This window comes from Amblyomma americanum, chromosome 9 (assembly GCF_052857255.1).
Source record: "Amblyomma americanum isolate KBUSLIRL-KWMA chromosome 9, ASM5285725v1, whole genome shotgun sequence".
NCBI lineage: Eukaryota > Metazoa > Arthropoda > Arachnida > Ixodida > Ixodidae > Amblyomma > Amblyomma americanum.
In genome coordinates, this window is record NC_135505.1 from 126,781,966 (window position 1) to 126,806,908 (window position 24,943).

At 45.6% G+C, this 24,943-nt stretch overlaps 1 protein-coding gene across 1 annotated transcript in view; it reads left to right on the top strand.

The window, feature by feature from the left end:
- The window catches only part of LOC144105467 (uncharacterized), a 67,694-nt gene that overhangs the window by 11,692 nt on the left and 31,059 nt on the right, over positions 1–24,943 (top strand). Inside the window, exons 2-4 of the mRNA XM_077638589.1 lie at positions 1,997–2,285; positions 3,222–3,436; positions 9,480–9,617. Of these exons, the coding sequence (XP_077494715.1) occupies positions 1,997–2,285; positions 3,222–3,436; positions 9,480–9,617 (642 nt within the window). The remainder of the gene's footprint in view (positions 1–1,996; positions 2,286–3,221; positions 3,437–9,479; positions 9,618–24,943) is intronic.

Genomic DNA, 24,943 nt, shown 5'->3' on the forward strand with positions numbered 1-24,943 from the left:
GGTCCTGTGAGGGGAAAAACCGCTCCTCCTTATAAATTTCATCATCATCTTCATCAGCCTGACTACATCCACCGCCGGGCAAAGTCCTCTAAAATGTGTCTGCAATTAACCCTGTCCGTTGCCAGCTGCACCCACCTTAAGCCTTCAAGCTTTTTGATCTCATCCGCTCACCTATCCTACTGCCACCCCCTACTACGCTTGCCTTCTCTTGGAATCCACTCCGTTACCCTTAAGGACCAGCGGTTATCTTTCCTTCGCATTACATACCCTGCCCAAGTGCATTTCTTCATCTTGACTTCGATAATGTCATTAACCCGCACTTGTTCACTCACCCATTCTGTCTTCTTACGTCTCTTAACATTACACCTATCATTTTTCTTTCCATGGCTTGCTGCGTTGTCCTTAAGTTAGGCTGAACCCTTTTCGTTACCATCCATGTTTTTGTCCCGCAGGTGAGTGTCCGGTAAAATACAGCTGTTGTACACTTCTCTCTTGAGGGATATCGGCCATTCGTGACCTGAGAGAACCTGCCGTCTGCGCTCCACCCCATTCTTATCCTTCTAGTTATTTTCCTCTCATGATCCGGATCAGCTGTCACTAAGTGCCCTAAGTAGACGTAATTCTTTACCACTTCGAGCGCCTCACTGCCATTTGTGAACTGCTGTTTCCTTGCTAGACTGTTGAACATTGCTTTGGCTTTCTGCATGCTAATTTCTAGACCCACCGTTCTGCGCCGCCTGTCTAACTCATTGATCTTGATTTGCAGTTCACCGCCTGAGTGACTCGGCAATTTAATGTCATCAGCGAAGCCAGAATATTTAGTTTGGTTTTATGGGGGTTTAACGTCTCAAAGCGACTCAGGCTATGAGGGACGCCGTAGTGAAGGTCTCCGGAAATTTCGACCACCTGGGGTTCTTTAACGTGCACTGACATTGCACAGTACACGGGGCTCTAGAATTTCGTCTCGATCGAAATTCGACCGCCGCGGCCGGGATCGAATCCGTGTCTTTCGGGCCAGCAGCCGAGCGCCGTAACCGCTCAGCCACCGAGCGGCGGCGCACAGATTATTTAGGTATTCTGCACTAATTCTTATCCAACCCCAACTGCTCCCAGTTCAGTCCTCGGAATACCTTCTGTAAACAGAGGGTGAATAGCATTGGCAAGATCGTGTCTCCTTGCCTGACGCGCTTCCTCGTTGGAATTTTATTCCTCACTTTATGGAGGAATATGGTAGCTTTGCAATTGCTATATATGTCTTCCAGTTTTTTCGCATAAGGCTCCTCTACACCCTGCTTCCGGAATGATTGTTTGACTGGCGAGATTCCCACTGAATCAAAGGCTTTCTCGTAATCAATGAAGACTATAGGTAGGAGTTGTTATATTCTGCTCATTTCTCTATCACCTGATTGATAGTGTGGATATGATTTATTGAGGATTTTTCTTTACGAAAGCTTACCTGATTATTTGGTTGATTAAAGTCTGAGGTTGCCCTTTTCTCCATTAGGGATTTCCTTAGTAAATATTTTATAGGCAACGGGCAGGAAGATGCTCGGTCTGCAATTTTTCAAGTCCTTGGCGTCTCCTTTTATGAATTATGATAATTTTTGCTTTCTTCCAAGCTCCTTCTACGGTCGAGGTCATAAGGCATCGCGTATGCAACAGCTCATGTATGTAAAAGTCAATAAAGAACCCCAGGTGGTCGAAATTCTCGGACCCCTTCACTACGGCGTCCCTCATAGCCTGAGTCGCTTTAGGTCGTTAAACCACCATAAACGATAAACCGTGTATGTAAAAGCTGCGTCGGACCTGCCAGGCAGCGGCAATTTTCATAAAAGCAGAAAAAAGAGCGCACCGACCGACTTCTCTAGACAACTGTGTGGACGACTGTTACTGCGCACGTGCACAGAGTTCTACATTTAGCAGTGAGGAGAAAAAAACAGGCCTTAAATTGGCGACGCATATCTCTCCTAAGCCTTTCCATCCTCTTCACTTGCAGACATCGGCAGCCGTCTGTGCCAGGCCAACCCGTTCACCGTGTGGGCCAACGAGACGGGCCAGGGCTCGGCAGGCGCGCTGATGGTCTGGCTGTTGGCCACAAGGGACCTGCTCCCCTATTGTGACCTCCATATCATTGCTCCAGAGGGGGCAGGTGTAGTGATGCACTTCTTGTCCGCCAGCCTTCGTAGGGTCCACCCTCGGCGCATCCGGCAGCGCCCTTCTGGCACTGTCCACTCAGCTGCAACGGCGGGATGCGTCGACACTGTCAGCGTAGTGCACGCCCTGAGGTGCCTGTTCACGTTGTTCTGTTGAGCGTTTGAATCAGGATGTCGAGAAACAACTTTTATTCCTGTAATGGGCTTCAAAGCTGCGCTTGGATCGTGGTGCACGCCATTGACTGGATGCAGTCCGCCGGATGGCTCTGACGGCCATGGTCACTAAGATTTAATACTCCAGCGCGTGGATTCGGCTCTTGATCTTTTTCTTAAAGTGGTCGAAATACCGAAAACTTCTCAACTCAAGAAGCTGTTATTAGATGCAAAAAGCTTCAAGTCTGAGCCCCTGAGCCATCGTGACAAGTTTGAAGGTGTGTACTCTGTGGTGATGTGTAGTGAAAAAATACAGTGCCGTTTTTTAAAACAGAGCATATGAGGGTGTCGCATAGTAGCCTCTGTATTTTAGAGTAGCGTGCAAATAAGTGCAACAGGTGGGAGGGTGGCACAGTGAAGATTCTCGCCTTCCTTTCTTCTTAAGCACAACCAATTTTTTCTCTGCGAAGTACGGATATCTAATTGGTATTATGAGTGTGGACACATAATACCGCAATGTCGATTTTATTATGCGGCCTGTTGCCGAACAAACTAGAGGTTAGTACCACAAAACATAGAGGATGGTATTTTCTGAACAGACTCTCTGTATTGGTAAGGAGCAGTGTTTTAATATATCAGAGAGAAGAACGTCGAAGTGGACAAATGCCAAATAAAGTGCAGCCGCATTGTTTAGGATAGAGCAGAGCTAAGCGTAGCTTAGCGGAGCGGCCCAGAGAGTAAATGAGCCAAAAGACTAGGCCCGTGCAGTGTGTGGGCACAGTTTGTATGGGAAGAGGTGCGCGATAGTCGATATGCCGTGGCAAATTATTGCGGCAGCACGAAGCCGGTAGATAAACTCGTAGACAGTCTATGGCCTTCACGCGTACACTTTCCACCTGATGGGCCTCTTATCAGCGACGAGGTGGCACCGGAGTCGAACGAGACGGCGGAGGAGATTGGAGGCAAAACAATGGTGGAGCCAACATGCATCGCGGCTACGCTCACCAATCGTCACCACGTGAGCGCGCACGAGCCCACCCAGGCGCTGACCAGGATCCGGCTGACGGTTGGCGATCGGGACGACAGGAGCATCGTAGGCTACACCCTCAAGTTCAACGTCTACGTCCACGGTAAGGCGTGAGGCTCGAAAGCACGCTCGAGTGATGTATGTAGCCATGATCATCTTCTTGCGCAATATTTCCTCTACAGGAAGGAAGGTTCTTCCACTGGCCACTAATTTGAAATCCCCGAGTCAACCGCGTTCAGTCAAGCACCACCCTTGTGTAGATCGCTCAGGCAGTGCCCTTCCCTGCAAACAAATTCAGATCTTGTGGCAGCTTCTAGGGTCCAGAGGCAGCACTTACGCAGAAGTAGTGCCACATAGACCGCACACAATTCAGACACCAGCACCTTGCCGAGCAATCAGGGGCTGCTCTCTAATTTCAGTTTTTGCTACCAGGTATACACGCTGCTCGAGCGCTCTACAAAAGGGGGACGCGGACAATACACTACATAGGCAAATTTCCTGATCTCATGAAACCCCCTCTCAGGAATCGACTCTAGTACCCTGAGGGACCATCGGTGAAATGCGTGTCACACTGCCCTGGGATAAGGTGGTTGCTCGCTGCTGTCACGTGACTCTACGCCATGGCTTGGCCGGGTTTGGTTGGGAGCTAGCCGAGTGGCTGCCTCAGCAGAGGACGAGTGTCGACTGCTTCCAAGCTGCGCGTTGCTCCGCAGCCTCTCTGTTTTAGTGCAGACTGCGCACAAGTTCAGCTCTTCTTTGCGCTGCCGTATATTCGGAACAATGACGACTCCACTCTGGATTAATATTTTTTCCGTGCACTCCTGATGGACCACAAGGACGTCTCCATATGTTTCATTACATGAAGATTGTGCCGAGCCGAATGCAGCCGTGGCGTTTAAACTGCTCCAGCCTTACTGCTTGATGGCATAGGAGGTAGTTATGGCATGGGACGAGCTCCGAAATGATATCTTTGTTGTCATTAATATTTCTTTAGCTTCAAGAGTTGAAAAAAAAATGTCAGGTGCTATTAGAAAAATGAACTTTGAAAATTTCACAATACAGCCACTAGGCTGACAGCACTTTAAGCACGAATCTTGCAGAAGTCCAGTTTTCGAGATTTCTGCCAGCTTAGTTGGATCCTCACTGAAATGGACGAAAATATACCTTGCTGACATCCTGATTCATTGACATGCAATCTATATTTTATCGATCTAATCGATCTAATCAACGGCGCTTGGAAGGGTGTGAAGAGCAGGCATAAAAATTAGTTTCAAAAACAGGAGTAACACCGAGAGAAATTGGTTGGTTTTGAAAGTAGCTTCCCTGCTGTGCTGTAGAAATTATTTTCTGTTCAATTGTAGACGCGCATATATATATTAATCAGTGCAAGAATATGAGGGTCCTGCACTGGTGCTGAACAACTTCAGGGTCGAAAACTTTGGGCAGAAATGTTGATAATTGCGCTTGTATTACATCTTTTCCGAAAGTCTGCTGCCAGCCAGGTGCCCTTTTCATGTAATTTTTAAACAAAGCGCACTTGTACAATATCATCTTGAGTGGCTTTGGACCAGGCATTGCTAATCAGGTTATCTTAAACTCAAACACGGCTAGGCCCCAAGCCATAGCTGTTGTCAAAGCTCGCTATAACGAAGTGATTTATTTCGAAATAACGTGGATAAGAAAGGAAAAACCATTTAATTCCCAAGCTGCTAAAGAAGCCTATGTATCTGATATCTCATTTTTACCAAAATAATTTTACTGCAATACCAAATAACGAACTTTCAATGACCCCCATTGCCCATATCGCCCTGAGTATTTCAATTCAACATAGCCCAACACTTCCGCAGCGCATAATATTTCCACTCTAGAACCTCACAAAACACGCGGAAAACTTAACACATCTCAAGCGGAAGCTTCATGGAGCGCTTTTCTGGACAATTCGTATGCGTCGGCGTTTTGTTTGACGCTGGCGCGCCCTTATTTGCCGAAATCGGACACGCGACCACATGGATAATGCCAAGCCACATAGCGCTCACGGCCCGCTGTGTCCTGCTGCACTCTGACTTCGACAGATTTCCCAAAGTCATTGCGTTTCCCACTTTTCCTATCCTTCTCACAGCACATGGCACACTGTGAGCAGGATCTCCTTCACTGATACCACGGGCAATTTAAGTTCCGTTTTCATGCCATACAATAATGGCGAAAACCGTTTCGCAGTGCGTTTGTAGAGTGCGTTCCAGCACCGTGGTCCTGCTGGTTTCGAAGTGCCAAGTAGGGAAAAACGAACACGTGTAACAATTCCGGTTCACCACAGTGCGTCTATCGACAAAACTTCCGGTCTAGTGTGTGCATTCTGCGTAAGACATTATTGTCTTGCGGAAAAATTTTGTGGCCTGCGTACTCGAGATCTTTGCGCCAAAGCCGACCCGAACACTGCTTTTGAGGAAACTGCCATCACGCGTCTTCTTTTACAAAGGCGCTTATCAGCCACAGCACCAAGAAGACGCAGCTAATTATTCTTAATAGGTCTCTTCCAGTTCTCTACGGCATTATTCCTCAGAGAACCTCTTTATGCGCGGAAAAAGCCAGCGCGTACGCAAGATTTCCAGTTGAAAAATAAGGCAGAGCCACTCCCAAAATACCACAAATTGTGGTCGTCTTGTTCAGAGATTTTTGTGTAGTACTGCGCAGCTGTCTGTGGTCGAGACAGAAATGACTCTGTCGTTACTAGAGCAGACAGCAAAATACTGCACAAAATCCAGTTGTCACTACAAGCATTTTTGTTGTCAGGTTCTAAAATACTGCAGGAAAATCTATTACAACAGAAAATTTTCTGTTGTGTTCTTGTATAGGTTTAACGCATTCAGTTGGTGTGCTTCTGAAGGGCTCCCGCAAACACATTTACTGCGTACTAACATGTTCTCGGTATATGCAGTGGCAGGTAAGCACAATGGCATGCGACAGTTGCAACCAAGGTTGCATACAGATATAACGAAGAAAGTGCTGTAGAAACCGTCAGACCCTTAGATTTCCTTATAACCAGGTTCAAGTTTGCGTTCAGTGCCGCTCTCCAATAAGGTTGGGGCAATTTAAACTCCGCAACTATATTCACCTTATTACACTCCAGATGCCACTTAACTCCAGACGCCCTTGTACTCCGTCAAGAGTGCACGCAAAAAATATCAAAACAGACTGGAGTCGTCCTTGATTACAATATCCGCCGGCGCAAGGCAAGTGTGCGCTTGTCGTTAGAGAACAGTTAAACTTAACCGCAACCTCCGCTAAAACAAAAAGAGTTCTTTGTAGTGCGCGGCGTGGAAGCAGACGACGCCCAGAGTCGTCTGCTGGGACCGCCGTCGCCGCCGCTCGCCCGGCCATGCCCGGTCAAGCGATGACGTATGTCACGTGAGAGTACAGAGGAACCACCCCATCACAGGACTCTGCGAGATATATTTCACCCAATAACCAACGCTATATCTTCTCCGGAATGCATGTCGCCCTAAGTCTATTTCCTTTAGACTTCTTTGATCTGACCAGTGAGAAACTCTGCTATATTAGATTGGAAAAGAATTGTTACCGGCTTTAGTTACAAGTACGTTAGATCATCTTGTTAGCTGGCCGTCAGAGGAGACTGGCGGCGACCTTTTCAGCTCTTGTCACGACTTATACTACGGCTTCCAGGTCAGAGCTGAGCAGTAAGATCTCTCACGCGCCCGCCTGGGGGAGCCTCTGAAGCAATATTTGTCGGGGATCTGTCGAAACAATCCCAGAGGATGTTGTCTGTGGTGGCTTCGCCACCGCATTTCCTGCAATACTGCGGTTTAAATTTATCCTGGTACAGACGGCTTAAGACCGCGGGGTTTGGGGGAGTTTTAGTTCGGAGTTGTCTCCACTGTATCATACCATGGATGAAAAAAAAAATTTATTAGCGACAAATTTAAAGTTCTTGACCTTTACGGGTCACTGGGCGCCATGGTTGATCCTTGGTTCAGGATGCCGAACTTGACAGCTGCAATCGTGTCTCGGCGTACGAGAGATCGTTACGCTTCCTCGTCCTGGCTGGCCAGCAAGTGCTCCCACTGCGTCACACTTGGGTGGTCTATTCGGGTCTCTAAGTCTGCCTTAGGGCAGGTCCATGTGACATGCTCTAGTGTAGGTTTACACTGGCACCACGGACATTCGTTTACGTGTTGTGTAGGAAAAATCTTTTGAAGTTTGTGGAAGTGCAGGTAGGTACCTGTTTGTAGTCTGCGCCAGTCTACCACCTCCTGTTTGGTTAGCCTTTTGTGTGGCGCTGGGTAGCGTTTTCCCTGACCCTTGTAATGATCGAGTAAGTCTGAGTACATGGAAGTAACAGGGTCAAAGGTGCCCGTGGTGCAAAGTGCTGAGTCTGCTCGGTTGACGTACCCTCCAGCTAACACGTCGGCTGCCACGTTGCCCCTCATCCCTTCATGTCCCGGAACCCATACTATATTATGTTTAGTGTTTATGTGTCTTATCATCGTGTGTAGAATATGATTGGCCATGCTGTCTAGCCTGCCTCTTGTGTACTTTCTGCGTGCTTGTTTGGAGTCCGTCACAATAGTGAGGTTCTGTCCTGTTGTGCTGCCGTGCGATATCGCCAGAGCAATGGCGACCTCTTCAGCTGTCTCTATGTTTGGGTTGTTTATCGTTGCGATGGTTATTTCTTTCCCTCCTTCGCCTGTTAAATGTCGATCGTTTTGCATTGGTATCGGTACTTCCACAGTATAATAGGACCCGTGCATTGAAATAAGGCGATTTTATTGATTCTAGCCTAGGAGGTTAGCTGATTGTGGCGCCACTCGTGGACCTTAAAATAAACTGCATACAAAATGTAAACTTTGATATTGTTGATAACTGCGATGGTGAATGGCACAAAAATACGTGGCACAGACACGGTACCAAAGACACATAGATATAATAGCCCCAGAGATAAATTCAAAGCCAGCAAAAAGGCCTAACATCTGAAAGGGAAAATATTTGCCGTAACTTGCAAAAAGGCTTGTCTTTGAGCATTTTCTGACGTTAAAAATGACGAATAGTGGAAGTTTTCCTCTAACGCTCCTATCTGGTGCCTCCATTTTATAGCCACCGCGCAGCAGCCAAATGGAAGAAGCCTGTTTCCACGTGAATTTCGAAAACTGTATAATCAAAGACCTCTGCATTACCTCAACTACTTGCTTCTTGCTTCATGATTACCCTTCAGGGAACAGCTTTGTCGCCGTCGCAAGCAAAACCTTTTCGGTTCAAAGGCAGGCCTAGAAGTCTCATCTAGACAGGCGGCGGTTGTAACGGCTGTGTGAATACTGAAGTGGACTGGGGAATAGTAGTTCCTGAGAGTGCGGCATTAGTGATCAAGCGGTTGAAATGGGTCCATCAGTGTTCGCTTCGTCCCGTGGTGAAAATGCAGTATGTCGCCTCTGATCAGGGAAAGATGTCTAGGTGTTACAAAGATATTTTTATATAGGGGACTCTCTCGGAAATAGGTCTCAATAACTCCCGCGTCATTATATGCCTTAAGCAACAAATATATCTTTATCCTCCTGTAGGTACAAAAAGCGTTATATATGTGTTCTAGACTGCAGGTACTCTTGGTGGAGTTATTGCAGCCGTCTGGTTCAGATGAGAACTTAAGTGGACATGGGACGGGGCGCTCTCATGAAATCATACTGCAATAACACAGTAGCACAAATATTGTATCCTAAATTCATTCTATTTTTGCGAATCCCGCTATTAGTTATTCGATATTAGCTATTACCGCAATCCAAGCTACAACAATGGCATGGCGACCCTTCATCTAATGACGAACTGCGGGAAAAAAAGAATGCGAAGTAGAGTGAACTATAATCGTCGTAGTGAGTGATCCTTAAAATATGAGCTCGCTTAAATCGAACTACCAGTTACTGCGAACTAGAACCTCGGTACCATATATATTATATATATTAATAAGACTCCGCTTATTGAGAACTGCGCATATTTCGAAATGATGTTTGCTTTCCTCCAGATGAAGGACAATCGGCTTTATCATACAGCTCCAGACGCTGCAGCCACTTTTTTTCTTTTGGAGGACAAAAGAAGGTAAACGGTATCTTGGGGAAAGGGTAAATTTCTATTATTTCCTTCAGGGAACTGGACGAAGTGCCCCTACGCAAACCAGTTCCAGTGCAAGGATGACAACTGCATCTGGAACAAGCTCATATGTGACGGGCTGCTGAACTGCCTGGACAAGTCAGACGAGTACGAGGCTACTTACGCCGTCTGCAGTGAGTAGCAAGAAAGCGCCTTGCGTTCTGCGAACGGTAGCCAGAAAAAACTTAACACAGAACAAAGAAAAACATGCACAGCGACCTAGAGTGAGAACCACAATAACGATACCAAATGATTCCATGTAGACCGATGTAGTATGTACCATCGGGGGAAAAAGGAACAGAATCCCGCTTCAAGTTCCGGCCCGTGCCACTCTGCGTAGTGGCGCCACCTGACAAAGCATATTTGGTGTCGAAACGGGCCCACTGCGCCGGTCTTGACACAAGAATTGTTTTGTCGGGTGGCACCCCCACGAGCAGTGCCACTGGTCGGAACTTGGAAAGGGGAGTCTGTTATTTTTGCCCCGATGGTACCTACCACACTTTTCGCCGCATTCATTGAGGAAGTGAAAACAATAGTGTTACCCTTCCCGTGGTGATTAGTGCAAGAACACGAACTCCAAAGCTCTTCTTGGTCGCGGCAACTTGCACGGCAAGTTCTCCAGAGCATCCACACATGGTCCTCAATTTTTTTTTCATGCACAGACTTCTGCTTTTTAAGTGAAAATTCATTTTTTTCGACTAAATGGGTACATGGAGACCGAGCAAATACTATGCAATAAGAAAAAAAGTTCTTCAGTACTAATTCGGGGGACCTCCATCGTGCTAGAATGGTCCCAAATCATCCGCCGTTAAGTCAGCAAATCGGTTGTTACCTTCCTGCATGCAAAAGGGAAGCAAGCAGTGCAGTCGTCGCCCTTCATTGTTCGTAACGGGCAATCTTTTGTACCAACAGTCGCGCCTGGAAACACTTTTTCTAACACTTGACTAACACTTCACTTTTTCAAACTCTTGAGGTCGTACCAATTTTTTTTTGCATTAAAGATTTTCAAAATGCGTTGCCAAAACCACTTCGCTTTGACGCCATCGTAAAGCCAGGAGAAAAATACTCACAGGTACACCTAATAACACAACGTGTTGAAAATGCGATCGCATTAGAAGCCATTGATGCTTTAACCGGAAGTCACGTCAGGTCCGGCATGGTAACGTCACTTTCCTCTAACCACTCTGGTGACGTCACTTCACTCCAGCTTAATATAATCATGCGTTCCGATAACTTCAGTTTCCTCCAAGCAATGGCGAACTTTGTGACGAACACATTTTTCCCCAAAGAAACTTTTAACACGTTGGTACCATTTTTAACACGTACGTACCGATGTTTACCGGTATTCTTTTTTTTACGGATGTGATTGAAATATGGAATAAATTGCCAAGTGGGGATGTTGAGAAGACTGATTCAGCAATATTTTGTGTTAGGTGTGGAGACGTTCCCGAGGGAATGGTGTGGACATTTGCAATTCTGTTTTTGTGAATGTATTTTTTTAGTGAGTGTTGTATATTTCATTTGTTTTTATGTTTTCCCTCCCTTTAATGACGCTCATTACATGGGTAATAGTATAAATAAATAAAATAATCACAGTAGAAAAAAATCAGAAAAGGCGGTTAGCCTTGCTAACCAATATCGTTGAATGATATTGCCCCTAGGACTCAAAGATATCATTCTGATCAACGCGGGAACGCCAAGTTACTTCGTACTGCCGTGACGCCTACATGGGCACATCCTGCGTCAGGGAATGTCACTGTGACATCACTGTACCTAAAATAGTGGCGGCGGCCCTAACTGTGCCGAACTAATTCGCCTGCATAGGCGGAAGGAGCCGCCATCGCACTGGCGCTGGCCCACTGCACCATAGAAAAACAACAACCGAAATTTGCAAATTTCCAGGCCGCATATTACCACCACCTAAAGCGCGTGGCGACGGCGGCCACACACCATATTCTTTCCACAGTCACCTCTCTCGACCGAAGGTTACTCTGTTGTGGATCCCTGGGCATGCCTCGATCCTCGGTAATGAGCGCGTTCATGCGCTGGCTCGATAACTGTCCTCCCGGACCCCGGGAGATCAGGCACCCAACCCCGCGCAAGAGGCCACATTGATGCTTTCTACATATCATCAAATCACAACATTCTACAAACTCAGCCGCATGACATTGCAACCACCCCACAGTACCTTGTCGCCCCTATCCACCGCTACATGGCGACAATTACAGACAGGCTGCTTTATTTCCCCCTACCTTCTCTCATGCCTTCACCTCACCTTTCCTCCTCATTGTAACACCTGTGGGTTGCCCAAATCTACACTTTTCCACTACCTATTGGAATGTCCTTTCTCACGGGCAGCAAGCCCATCTCCAATCCCACTCATTCTTCCTGGGAGGATGTTTTACGGACCGCTCAGCCCTCCGGCCAGAAATGGCTGGTGGATGGGGCTTTCTGTGAAACTCAGGCCCGTGGACTCCTGGACCTGTAGTGTAACACTCTGGAAGATTTTTTTTTCGTCTAATAAAGTTGTCTCCATGCATTCATTCACTGTACCTAAGACACGTAGCTCTTACGCATCAACATCCTTGGCCGGAGTTCCAGATTTGAGAGTAAAGCACGGGAGAGCGTACTAAATTTATGCGATGATAGCAGTAGTAGTAGTAAAACACCTTATTTCAGAGCAGAAATCAACTGCTCAAAATGAGCTTCGCCTGCCACACAAGGCCAAGTTTATCCTCTTCGCGAGAAGAAGCCAGCCAGGTAGGCCAAGAGAGGACTGGAGAAGAGGGAGGGGAGTGGAGAGGAGATTGAACAGCGACAGGACAGTAGAAGAGGCAGTGTTCAAGATCTGCATAGAGTTCAGGGCAGCTAAGGCACGACGGATCTAGGCTCAAACGGCATAAATATAGTCTTGCTGGTGTAATGATTGTTTAGGTCTGGATTTTACGAAGGTTATTGAGCGGGGCAGGGAGAACGGCTAGCTCCTGCCTGTATTCTAGGTAGGCCTGCAATATGGTTCTCCGATCAGAAGGCCCTCGTTACGCAACGACGGGGTGGACCAGCGGATCGCTGGAGCCTGAAATCCTAACGTCGAACCCTTTTTCTGACCGTACTGAACAAAGTTGTGTGAGGTAATAACCTCATACGCTTTTTCAAACAAATTTCCTTCAATAATAATACAAATGTCATTCATTTTTCCAAAGTCATACATTTCTCACATAAATGGTATACAATAAGAAACAAATTGCATGACATTTGTTTCACGGAGCCTGTATGAGGTTATTGCATCATACAACTTTTTGCAGTGGGGCAGTACAGTCCGATCGATGAAACATTGACACAAAGCTAGTGAGTTCGTGTGGGCTTGGGAGAAAACAAATTCCGAAATGGAACAGGATACGTAACAAAAGTTTCAGTGACGCAAGGAAGCTGCGCCAGTAATATTAAATCCAGGACGACGCGTATGAAAGAGGCGGAGTTTTATTTGATTTGATTTATTTCCATCAAAGTGGCAGGGCTAGAACAAAAGTGAAAAATAGTTCACTTGACGAAGTTAAGCGCCTGTGTACAAGGCAGTTCGCGAACGTCGCTGCCCACTCAGCGACGGCAATCTTTTTTTATCCAGCCCCCCACCTTACATGTCACCAGCGAATGGAGCAACGAGCGGCTTTTCAAGCGTGCTAAAGGGCTCAGCGCACGAAACACGTCCACAGCCGGCGTGTCACTTCATTAACGACTCATTAAAAACACTTCCGTAAACTCCCGGGATGCGTACGACAGCTTATGGCTTCCGTGAGACGTGGCCTCTATTCAGCCCAGCTGATGATGCGTGCTCATTAGGAGCTTCCGGATATTCTTTGGAGCGAATTTCGTTTTGTATAGAGGATGCAGCGTAAAACATCGTGACACCGCTGAACACTCTCGTTAAACAAAAGAAGCAACTAAACAAAACTGTCAACAAAAAGATATCGCAGGACGAAGAGTTCGTCCCGGAGTTCATGATGCTTGCTAACTAGGAATCTATACGATCACCGGAAACATGCAATTCTTCAGTATCATAAAGGTAGCAAGAAGCAGGCAGGAGGCCAGGCAGTGGGTGAATGGGGCTTAGGTTCAAGTAATCGCAGACGGTAGTTTGTCGTACAGTTCGGAGAACGAAATAATTTACGAATCAAGAATACCTCTTCCCCAAACGAGAGAACATTAACTGTACGTGGAAGAGCCCGAATGGCATGACTAAAAATGAAATAGGCTTCAAATAGTGCGCGCATCCTGGCATCGTGCGGGTTGTGAACGTGCTGGGCACGGTGAGATGTTGGACCCTAGCACGGTGAGGTATCGAATTAGCTTAGAATATAAGAGATAATGCACGAAACCGTTAACGAAGAAGCCGAACAACGAGTTAAGGACAAGAGAGTAAGGATCTCTCTGCAGAACAGATATTCCGCTTTAACTGAAGCCGACGGCCATGAATTTTCAAGCAATGAATGATAAGCAGGAACCGTGAAACTTTTTGAGCTGCGGCAGAGACGTCCAGGCGTCTTTTTAACACAATCACATATATATCGCTTCTTACTGCAGATAATGAGCCGGTGATTTTTTTTAAGTGTATCACTAGTGAAAAGTTTTACATAAATATTTCAGGCTAAAAACTGTGCGCTATCCAGTATTCCCATTCACGTTTTCTTTCTTGTTTCGACATCGTCTCTGACGCCTTGAAAGAGGCAGTTCCAAAAGTGCACGTCAGTTCAGAAGACAAACACATTTCATAAGAAGAAGCAGTGATGTCCTTACATCTAAGCAATTGTTGTCACTCCGGGGTAAATCAGAGAATTGTCTGCATAGAAGTATGTACTTCTGGCAGAAAGCGTTTTAGGTAACGGGCAGAATTACCGGAAACGGACACTGAAGTTTGTCGGACATATTAAGGTTACCGCATTATGAGGGCGATTAATGCCTTTCTTTCTTAAACGTGTTTTTGTGTCCCCTACTCCGTCCCTCGTTCGTTTTTTGAGCTTCCTAGTAAACAACATGCATCACCAACTAGCCCGGCAGCGTGCTCTCCTGTCCCTTTCTCCGCGATTAATGCCTTTACTCCCAGTTCTCAATTCCTCTTAAGGAAAACAGCTATTCAGGTTTGAAATGCAAAACAACGGTTATACTTCCTGCGTCTGCAAAATTTTGTACAAAGTGTGACATTGATTTCAAACTGTAACATCCAATTGCCGAGATTTTTCGGGTGAGTAGAGGAGCTGTTAAAAATCGCGTAATAGTTTCGTAATATAAAGATGGGATTGGATATTGAGGACAATTCGATTCTTATAGTAATTAAAACGTGTATATGCTACAATGCTGAAGATCGTGCGACAAAATTCGTTGTTTTGTAAGCATTATTTTGTCGACTCCATTTGCTAAGGAGCAATAAAAACAGCCCTATTTGCGGTATGAAGTTTGCTAAATTGATCCGAAACAAAACCACTGCTGTCTTAAGCTCACCCCAGTATAAGTTACAATTTTCTCGCAATCAACAGAACTGTGTACATAACTCTTTGAAAGGCAAGGCGGTTACTGAGACCAGAAGTATGCTTTTATCAATGGGTACCATGCTCTAACCACAAAGATCCCATCCTCAACGAAAACTAATTGTTTGTAAGCAAAAAAAAAAAAAAAGACCAGAGAACTAACTGCAGTTTTCGCTACCCCTAGCAAAAGACGGCTGCTCTGAAAACATATTTCTAATATAATATCTTGAGTTTATTTTAATTTTGTGTTTTGTTCCTTGACTTAAATAGTATAATGAATGCCAAGTGTGCTAAGAACAAAACTATGGACATATTACACTTATCTCAATAATGATAACTTTTGCCCCCATACTATATTTCTGAGATTAAAAACATACTAAATTCAGTTCGGCTTATTTGGCTTAAAAGGGACTACAAGAGAGCTATACCAAACATTGCGGCTCTGAGTTGTTCGACGGCGCAACGGATTACCAACCCGACCATGCAGCACTTTGTCCAGGACATTTTACCCAAGCGTTTCACCCCTGAAAAGCCGAGCACCATGCGGGGTGGTTTAGTATCGATTAGAAAACTGGTGGGTACTACGCGGCACTGGCGATCGAGCCCACCATCTACCAAATGCGAGGCGAATGTTCTACCAGAAGACTTAGAGCAGCATCCCGGGTACTTCGGTGCATCTAGAATTCTTATTACGAATGTTGCCCTCTTCCTACAATGAAGTCATGAGGCCTCGGGGAGGCTGTCGTACCGAGGTCGTTGTCTGCCTGCTAAAATTTGTGATAAACGAAAGGATGAAACAAAGGTGTCTTGACCCAGGCCCGAAACACGATTTCGAGCGCTAGATTCTTCTATGGTGGCATTAAGTGTGGTACAAATATGTCTTTGAGGGCGCTCCACATGTTCGAACTCAAGTATACTTTGTGCGAATTAATTTCATATTAGGAAAGTATTTTTTTTTAATTTTTCTGCGAAAGTTATCAAACTGCAAGTTCATTTTTCATCTATTTGAGTCGTGCTCGAAGCGCGCTTTGGGGTGCGGTATTTTCGAGAAATTTCAAGAATATATTTCGAATAGCGAGCAGAAAATATGAGGGACCTATGTCTCACATTTTTTTTAGTACCTTCAACCAAACACAGAAACACAGATCGCAAAACACAATATAAATAGCTCTCCGTGTGCATCAAACATATTATTTTCGCTGATAGCATGACCTGCCGATTTCGCAAGATAAATGCCGGCGTTGTCACCGATATTCGTGGGTGGATAAAAAAGGTTACGCTGCATCGTCATTCACTTAAAAACATCTAAATCCAATTTTCTTTGCTGATAACTGCGCCTTTTGCTGGCGCACAAACTTCATCATACCCACAAAGAGTCAGAGAATCGCTTTTTCCTGAGAACAGTAGTTGGATGAAGTTTCCCGCCGTATGCCTTGTACAGGGGGGGGGGGGGGGGGGGTGCAGTTAGCGATAGGTGCTTGCATGGCGTGCCAAATAAAGTTCTGTTTTCGGGTTAGGGAGCTGGTTTTCCGAGAGACAGACTCCAACTGAGTTTTAATCCACGAAGTTTTGTATCTGCCACATACACCTCTCGCTGTCCAGAAACTGCTATAGCGTAGGAGATATGATCGCTTTTGACACTAAGCCCTGCGTTAACAAGGGACAATACACAGCTAACTTTTTGCCCTCATTGAAAGGCATTACGGTGGAAAGAAGAGCAGGCATCCACGATGGAGCGGCGTGCCTGCAGGCTGTTTGGGTGCATGTCACGAGGAACTGACGTATTTGGAAAGCGTCACCTAATTAGGCGAGCGTGCAGGCAGGTGTCACCATGCATGGGTTACGACACAGGCAGACTCTACCGCCTTTATGCTGTGTAAGTAGTTTCTAATAGTGCCCGTCCGTTTCCAGGCGAGATACTTTGCGCAAACTAAATCGATGCTTGTTTGAGGCCACAACCGGGCTACGCCAGCGCGAACTGTTCGCACAAGTCTTTGTACGCTCGACAAATTAGCTAAATTCTAATGAATTGAAACAATCTGAATAGAATTCTTTTTTACAATCTAGTCATAATACTTGAATTGAGTTATTCAAAACGGAATATTTCTATATTAATGAATTCGATAGCGCACCCGTAGCAATATATCTTAACAGTACTCACGTAGAAGCAGTCGCACGCATCAAACAGCATAGCTTGTTCTTTGTGGAAGAAGCTGCTGGGAAATTTCTTATTCGCTCAAGTGCACAACTGCTGAGGCTTACAAATGCGCACTGTCTTATTTCTTTCGTGTCTCGCTTCTTTGTTCTCATTATGAACGCCCGATGACGAAGCGCAGTTTTTCGGCGATGCGCCCTAAACCTCCATTATTCACATTTTCCCGGAACATTTATTGCGGGTCGAGCAGCATGGCAGCTGTAGACTTGCTTGCTGCCTTTGCTGCTTAGATCGAGGACTGACGGCCCACATTGAAGCAATTCGGAGTGATAATGGGGTACGTTGGCGGGACACGTTGAGCAGTAAGCAGCCGAGAGTAAGCGTCGAGCAGTGCCGTTCAGCGATAATACTCAATGCCGAGACATTTTTAAGCGCACTTGCATTCACTACTTTCTTTTGTCTGGCCTATTAGTTTTTCTTTCGGCGTTTGCCTCTGTCGCTTCTTGTCGATTTCATTCTGGTTCACAGGGCACTTCGAGAAATCAGGTGGATGTGCACCTCATGCTTTTTTTTCTTAATCCCGATTGTTTTTTTATATTTTATTTGTTATTTTACCTTTTTACGTTGAGCCCAGAAGCCTGTCAAGCTAATGGGAGATTTTTCTTCTGTGTCCTCTGCCTTTGTACACGCGAAACAAAGATTGATTGATTGGTTGGTTGATTGATTGACTAATTGATTGAATGAATGAATGGTTGATTGATTGATTGATTGATTGATTGATTGATTGATTGATTGATTGATTGATTGATTGATTGATTGATTGATTGATTGAATAGATGGATGAATGAATGAATCATCATTAGGGAAGTTAACGTCATTGTCGTAGCTAAAGATTGCTTCTACTCCAGAGAAAAAAAACTCGATAGCTAGGCTGTAGGTGTCGATCCTCCAACTTAAAGATCGTTAAGGAATGGAAGATGTCAAACGATGCCTAGGCGGGGCTTGAATAGGGTTTCCTCGGCCGCTCTTTCTTTCCTCGTATAATTATCATAGGCGCGCTGTAACCACCCGGTAGCAAGAAACAGATTAACTAAATCTGTTTTCATGTTCAAACCCTATAAGTCGCGTTTTCTTCAGTGTTCCTGTACCAACCTCCTGTACTGTCCCCTACGTCGGTTCGCCGCCACATAGAATTTTCAGTTGAGTCAGTTTGATGAAGATATCTCTTTCTCTAATGCCACGGGAACCACAAAACTTAAATACACGCTTTGTTACTACGGCGATACAATAACTTATTCCCGTCGCATACACGAAGCCTGAATGCCAAATATAATGAAGTTATTCTATTAAAACATGGAAGTTGCATGCACTTGCAGAACGGCTCTTTAGTTTTACCTTTGTGAGTGTCAATTGACAGTTTTGGTGTAGCATATTTGCTCTCAAACCAGAAGACAGCAAGAGAGTAGAGCTCCGGGCAGTCAGTCACTCGTTCTGACTAAAGGGAAGCACGACTTTGGATAGGACGTAAGACAGGCTGCTTGCGATACGAGTGCTACCAGCATCCTGTAAAGTTAATCAGAAATCGCAGGCGGCGGCGGAATTATAAAATTTGAAAAAAAAAGGACATGACTCGTGCGTAAGCTGGCCCTCAGTGATGCTTTTAGATAAAGAGGCCTTTTTTTGCGACTACGTGATGATCGCTTGTTCTTTATATTTGTTGTTGATTTAAATTGCTGTCTTTTTATGTTTCACCCATGTGCCATGTTTCATTAATATTCCTGTGCAACTTTATTACGGTGATAATTCTGCTAATCACGCACCACGCGCAGGGGGGCAAGCTTTAGCTGTTTCGCGTACTTTCTAATGAACTACAGCTTTCTTCAAACTTCAAACTTCAAAGACTTTATTTCTTTCTTGCGAAGAAAAAGGAAACTGAGGCAAAAGGCCTGAAGCGCCTGACGAGGCCTCACCTTCCTTGTACAGTTTGCGGTACTCTCTCAAATTGTGTCCAAAGAAACGCTTCCCTTCCTGCAACACAATAACAGCAATCTATTACGCTACTTGCACAATGGGTGTGCACTTTTCGCAGTAAACAAGCGCAGGATACGATGTGTTACATGCGGAATGTATTTCATAGTGCAGTCATAAAATAGATAATGAAGCTTTACTGAAGCACTCTTGTATCAGTAAATTTATAGTTGGCCCTTTCGCACTGAGTATTTCATTTAAACGAGTAGAAGAAAACGGCGCTGCTTACTCGCTTTCCCAGGAGCTTCATGCTGGCTGCTACAGTGTCGTATATACTAATGTGTTTAATCACGCACCGTGTAAGCTTTGGCATATTTTCAGGTCGAGCTCTAGAGCTTTCCAAGTGCGTGGGATTTTTTCGGGTTATACTGACACAGTTTTCCTTTGATTCTACCACCTTTTGACCGGGCACCTTTATTCAAATGGGGCGCCAACTCGTTGCCCCCGCTTAAAGGAGCCAGCCATCCCGCGGAGCGGTCTTTATCACGGTCTATATCAGAGAATCTTATGTGTGGACAATCGCTGCCCCCTCCTGCAACTCCTCTTGGGTCCCTGGGGGACAGGGTTTCAATGGTCAGCACGCCCCCGGCAGAAACAGCATAAACAAAAAGCAACGGCAACAACTCATCTCATTAGCACCGAACTGAGCCAGCCAGTGCCAAGATAACTGGAAACCAGCAAGGAACCTAAACGTGCCAGTCTGCGCCGAATTCTTCGCTTAAAGGGGCTCTGAAACGCCTTCCGAGGAGAGCACATTAACTCACTTAATCACTGCACTGTGTTTCCATGAAAACCAGAGCCAAATAATACTCTTCTACACGCAGCAGACGACCCACAATCACGCGTCAAAGTTGGCGAGCCCTTCCCGGCGACATTTTCATGCTCGCGCCCTCTTCCGTCCCCCGCATCTGCGTAGACAAGGAGAGAGGTGGCCATTGGTTAGATTCTTTCAGACGTCAGGCAGCTACCGTGGCCACGGCTAATAAGCCGCTTAGCTCCGACGGGTCGTGAAGCTGCTCTCCCAGAGGAGGGGGGGGGGGGGGGGGGAGTCGGCGAAGGAGCGCCTACCTTCCAGCGTGCTAAAAGTGACGAGAGGAGAGAGGAAGGCGCGAGGACGCTGAAATTCAAATTTTAAGTACAGATAACTCAGCTTCTACAAAGCGGATTTAAAAAATCCTTGCTGGACACTATTCGTGAAGCGGCGTGCTCGAATATCCCAGGCATGGCGCAACTTTATTAGAGCCCCGTTCGCAGCCCCTTTAAGTATTTACCAGCGTTTAGGGGATGGTAGAGTGCTTGTCCCGGGTATTCGTGTTCCCGTGTCTCCGTCGTTGTATTTTTTTTCCTGGGTCACATCTGATTATGTCCCTCCAGACGCGTTTGCTTCACGGGACGGGGAATAAGAGACGTTTAATGTTGTTCAGGAGGAGACAAACGCTTGACCCCTTATACAGACACGTTGCACTGAGCATCTCAGCGGTAGAACTTTTCGGTAAAGAGAAGCCCATGAATGTGCTTCTGCTGAACTTCTCGTGTGATAGTAACGTCATTAAAATGCGCGTGCGATAGTGAAAGCAAACGAGTTGTTGAATAAAGGAAACGATCGGCACTTAGGCTTGAAGACGTATGTCACGCCGAGAGGTATACGCTAAGGAGGCACATCGCTAGCCGAGCTTTGCGAATGTATGGTGTCTCTCACGTGTCTACGAGCCGTTCGCTTAGAATCAAACAACGTACGGTATGGTAGGTGAGACTTAACGTTCTGGAGCGACACAAGCGCTATGAAGGACGCTCCATATTAATTGCTACCACCTGAGGATCTTTAGAATCCACTGACAGCGCAAATTACACGGTTCTTTCGCATTTGGCCTGCATCAAAATGAGGCCACCGCGGCCAGGGTTCGAGCTCGCGACCTTGGAGAAGCCGAATGACAAAGCCAGTGAGCCATTGTGGCGCGTGAGGCAAACCAGAGGACACTTGGACAAAAAAGGTCATAGGTGACGATAACAGCGCAAAAACGCGCATCTTGTATTCTGAATAAAATATGGTGTCTAATTTATTTGCTAGTAATGGTAAGCGTGATAATTCCTCTTTTTTAAGATGTCGGTACAGTGGTCACACTGCAGTCCGAATTGGAGCGTCCATTTGAGAATACCTCTTGATGTTAACATGTTAACAGAATACCTCTTGATGTTAACCTGCTGAATGAATCCGCTTAAAAGGCGCTACAAGAAAACAAACCCTACCTTTTATTCATATATTTCTCTGCAATCCCGTATTTTATGTGATGCAGCTGCTGCCTTAAGTAGTGGCTTACTTTTGTCGCACGCTGTTAACGTTCGCTAAATGCTCAGGTGCCAAGGTGGTTGTGTACAGTTGTCGAAATAAATCATGCGCGGAGCTTGAGAATGCTGCTATTTGATTGCAATGAACATTTTAACTTGTTTCTCTCAGCGTTAGTTTTCTGCTACTTTCATTTTTTGCTAAAAAAAGAGGCCCCAACTGGATTACACAACCTTGAGACCTATTTCTGCTTAGAGCGAGTTACCAGGGAGACTAAGTGACTTTCAGAAATAAGCTTCTTGAGGTAAAAATATGCCTTTTGCGGCGTAGCGGTACCAGTGTTAGTGGACACTAGGAAATCAAAGAATCGTCGTAATTAGCAAGCTGGTAAACCAGTTTCTAATAATTAGCTTTTTAACTATTAGAATTTCGCGTCCAGTTGCGTGTAGAGAATGCTAGCTTGCAGTTTATAATAGCTAGCCATAAAAAAATTCAGAATATTGAAAACGCGTTCACAGTCAGTGCTGTGGCTCAGCGAACCTTCGCCAGTTTTCGCGCAATTCGAAAATCGCGCGCCCGTGGGGAGTGCTGAGCGGTGTCTGTAAAGTGGCGTCACTCCGTAGAGCACGTGTCACTTGACACTGTCCGCCATGCCTGCTGCGCCTCGGAGCACCGATGCGCGGTAGGGCAGGAAACATCACTTAGCACTCGAAGTACGGAGTGACCCCATTTCATAGGAATAGTTCAGCGCTCACCGCAGGCGCTCTATTTTCTAACTGAGTGATAGATGACCCAAAATTTGCAAAGCCACTGCACCGACTACAATCGCGTATTTCTAAATTTTGAAAACAGACATTGTCATTACTAACAGCCAGCTATCATTCTCTACTTTCAATCTGACATCAAATTCCATTAGTTAAAATTTAATTATTAGGAACGAGTTAACCAACTTAATAGTCGACCAGATTCTTCGGTTTCCTAGTGTCTGCTAACGCTGGCAACACTATGCTTCAAAAGCCGTATTTTTACCATAAAAAAGCCTATTTTTGAAATTTGCTGAAACTCTTCTCGGAAACGTCCTGTATAACGAGCAGTTTTATTAGCAATTTGCAAGAACCTAAGCATGTTGAAATATCCCTGAATAGCGCTCATAGAACTCTCCAGTCGAACACGCTGTTGGAAATAACAAAAGCATGTTTGCGACGCAGAGAAGGCAAAAGAAAGTGCAGCGTCTATCAGATGTCGGCTGGCAATTTCAGCCATGTCTGGTCTTCTGTGACTTCCATTTCCAGCTCGCATTTCCCTTGGGACGCCATGGCAAAATCGATCTCGCGAGGGGGGGGGGGGGGGGAGGAAGTAGGGAACGAGGTATATGCTTCGATCAATGCTTCACACCGGCCATGCAGTGACTGCTACTCTGTCCCGAATAGGCCGCATGCCAATTGGGGCCGCATCGCTGTGTGTCTGCGGGCCAAAAACACCGAGCAGCTTTTTTTGCTAAGGCCTTTCTCGCTATTTACCAGATGCTGATAGGAATGCTCGATGCTCGAGGTTCCTCATGCTACTTATATTCGCACTCTACTCTCTATATTGGCATGCTACGAATGCGGCTGGAAACGTTGCACAAGTCAGTCTTTGGGTTGCCGCAGTACCGGCATAGTCGGGAAAAGCACGCCTGGTCCCAGCGACACCGTGATTCGCAGTGGTCAAGAATTCGCATAATTTTGTTTTCGCAACCTTTCTCGTGGAATGTACAGAGTCGATCACACCTGTCTAGAGCGCTCGGGTGGTGTGCTGTTGAGCAAATGAAGTCAAATCTTTTCGCATCTGCTTTGCTAGCGTAAAGTCGCTGATGCTTGTTTTTATTAGGCTGCTCTCCAGCGCAAGCATTATCAATGAAAGTGAATACCTGCTTTACAATGTCGTTTATTCCCCCAGAAGGGCACCTCTCGAGCGCTCTAGACAAGTGTAATCGACTCTGTACAGGGGAAAATCTGTTTTTTCGTATATTCTAGCTCTTTTAAAATGTGTAAATGTATTCAAGCTGCCTCTACATTTCCATAAAAATAGAGTGGACTGGGCAAACCCGTCCTTTGAGCGCTGGTATGTGGTGATTTGAAGTAACTAAGTTTCTGGATCGCCTTTCAGATCAACACCGCAAGGTCAACTCAAGCCAATTTAATCCGTAAGCTCCTGAGCGACTGAACGTTGGGCGAGTTGGCTGACACTTGACATAGTTATAGTAGCATATAACGAACGGAAAAGGCAGGACATCAAGACACTGACTATCAAATGAGTTTTTTCTTCACGAGCCACGATAATATAGGATAGTTCATGTCACTATTTTAATAGATCTGTCACGAGAAGCCAGAGCAGAGGTTGCAATGGCGCAATCACCCTCCTGCACAGATTTACTGACGGTTTTGTAATACACGTTTCTTCCTTTTTATCCACCACATCATGTGACACGTCAATCTTGGCTCTGCAAAGAATCTTGATGCTCCTAAAGACTTTACTCTCTCGGCAGTGCGACGCTGGGTTTGAGCTTAGATCCTTTTCCTCAGAATCCTGGTGCTCTTTCAGGCGTGTCTTCACACCCCATCTCGTTTGGCCGATCTACTACACTGTTTCCACGGGAAAGTAGAAATTTATAAACTAACTACCCCCCTCCTCTGCACGGCACAAACGCTTGCTCATGGCATACATGGCTGCCGCTCTTGAAACAATTCTTTTTCTGGGTCAGATGCCTGCTGACAAGGAAAAAAAAATTTTGCTCTGCTTGTTCTCCGCTCTAAAACGTACTTTTACGCCGCGTCTTGCAGCAACCTTTTCAGGCAGTGCCCGATAAACTTAGGAACGATCGCCTCCTTTGCTTCGCGTGATTACGTTTTTTCGATGCAGCAACATTTTTCACTTTTTCAGCCGCCCTTCCAGAAGTTAGTGAAAGTGCCTCGTCCGGAAAATCGACTTCCTTTAACCGGTTGACTAGTTTAGTGCCTTTACTAGGACGATGATTGTTCGCGTGAACAAGAGTTAGGAGTCGGGTGCAGTGATGGAAGTCTTGGTCGTCCAAAAATAGGAGGAATATGCGTCAATCTTTTGTGCGTCAGTAAATCTGCACAAAAGGAATGTGCCGCTTTTGCTATCTCGGGTAACTTCCTGAGGCTGACAAAATCTAAAAGTGTTGGCACACGCTAAAAGATTCGCACTTGACTAGTCGGCGCAAGTGGTGCTTATATCTTGGTACTTTTGCTTAGCTTTCCCGTTTTTGCTTTAAACCATGTTTGTTTTCTCTTTATTAGCGTTTCTGTGCACTGATGTCTTGTGAATAAACGAATCAGTTGATAGTGCCGCGTTGTCTTGCCTGTCACTTTATAGTCTCTCGTCTTGTGCAATCTTATAATCAGTTCAAATCTGTAATCACGGAAGTCTATTCATTTTACGGATGCTTAAGAAGTGCAGCTTAGAAGT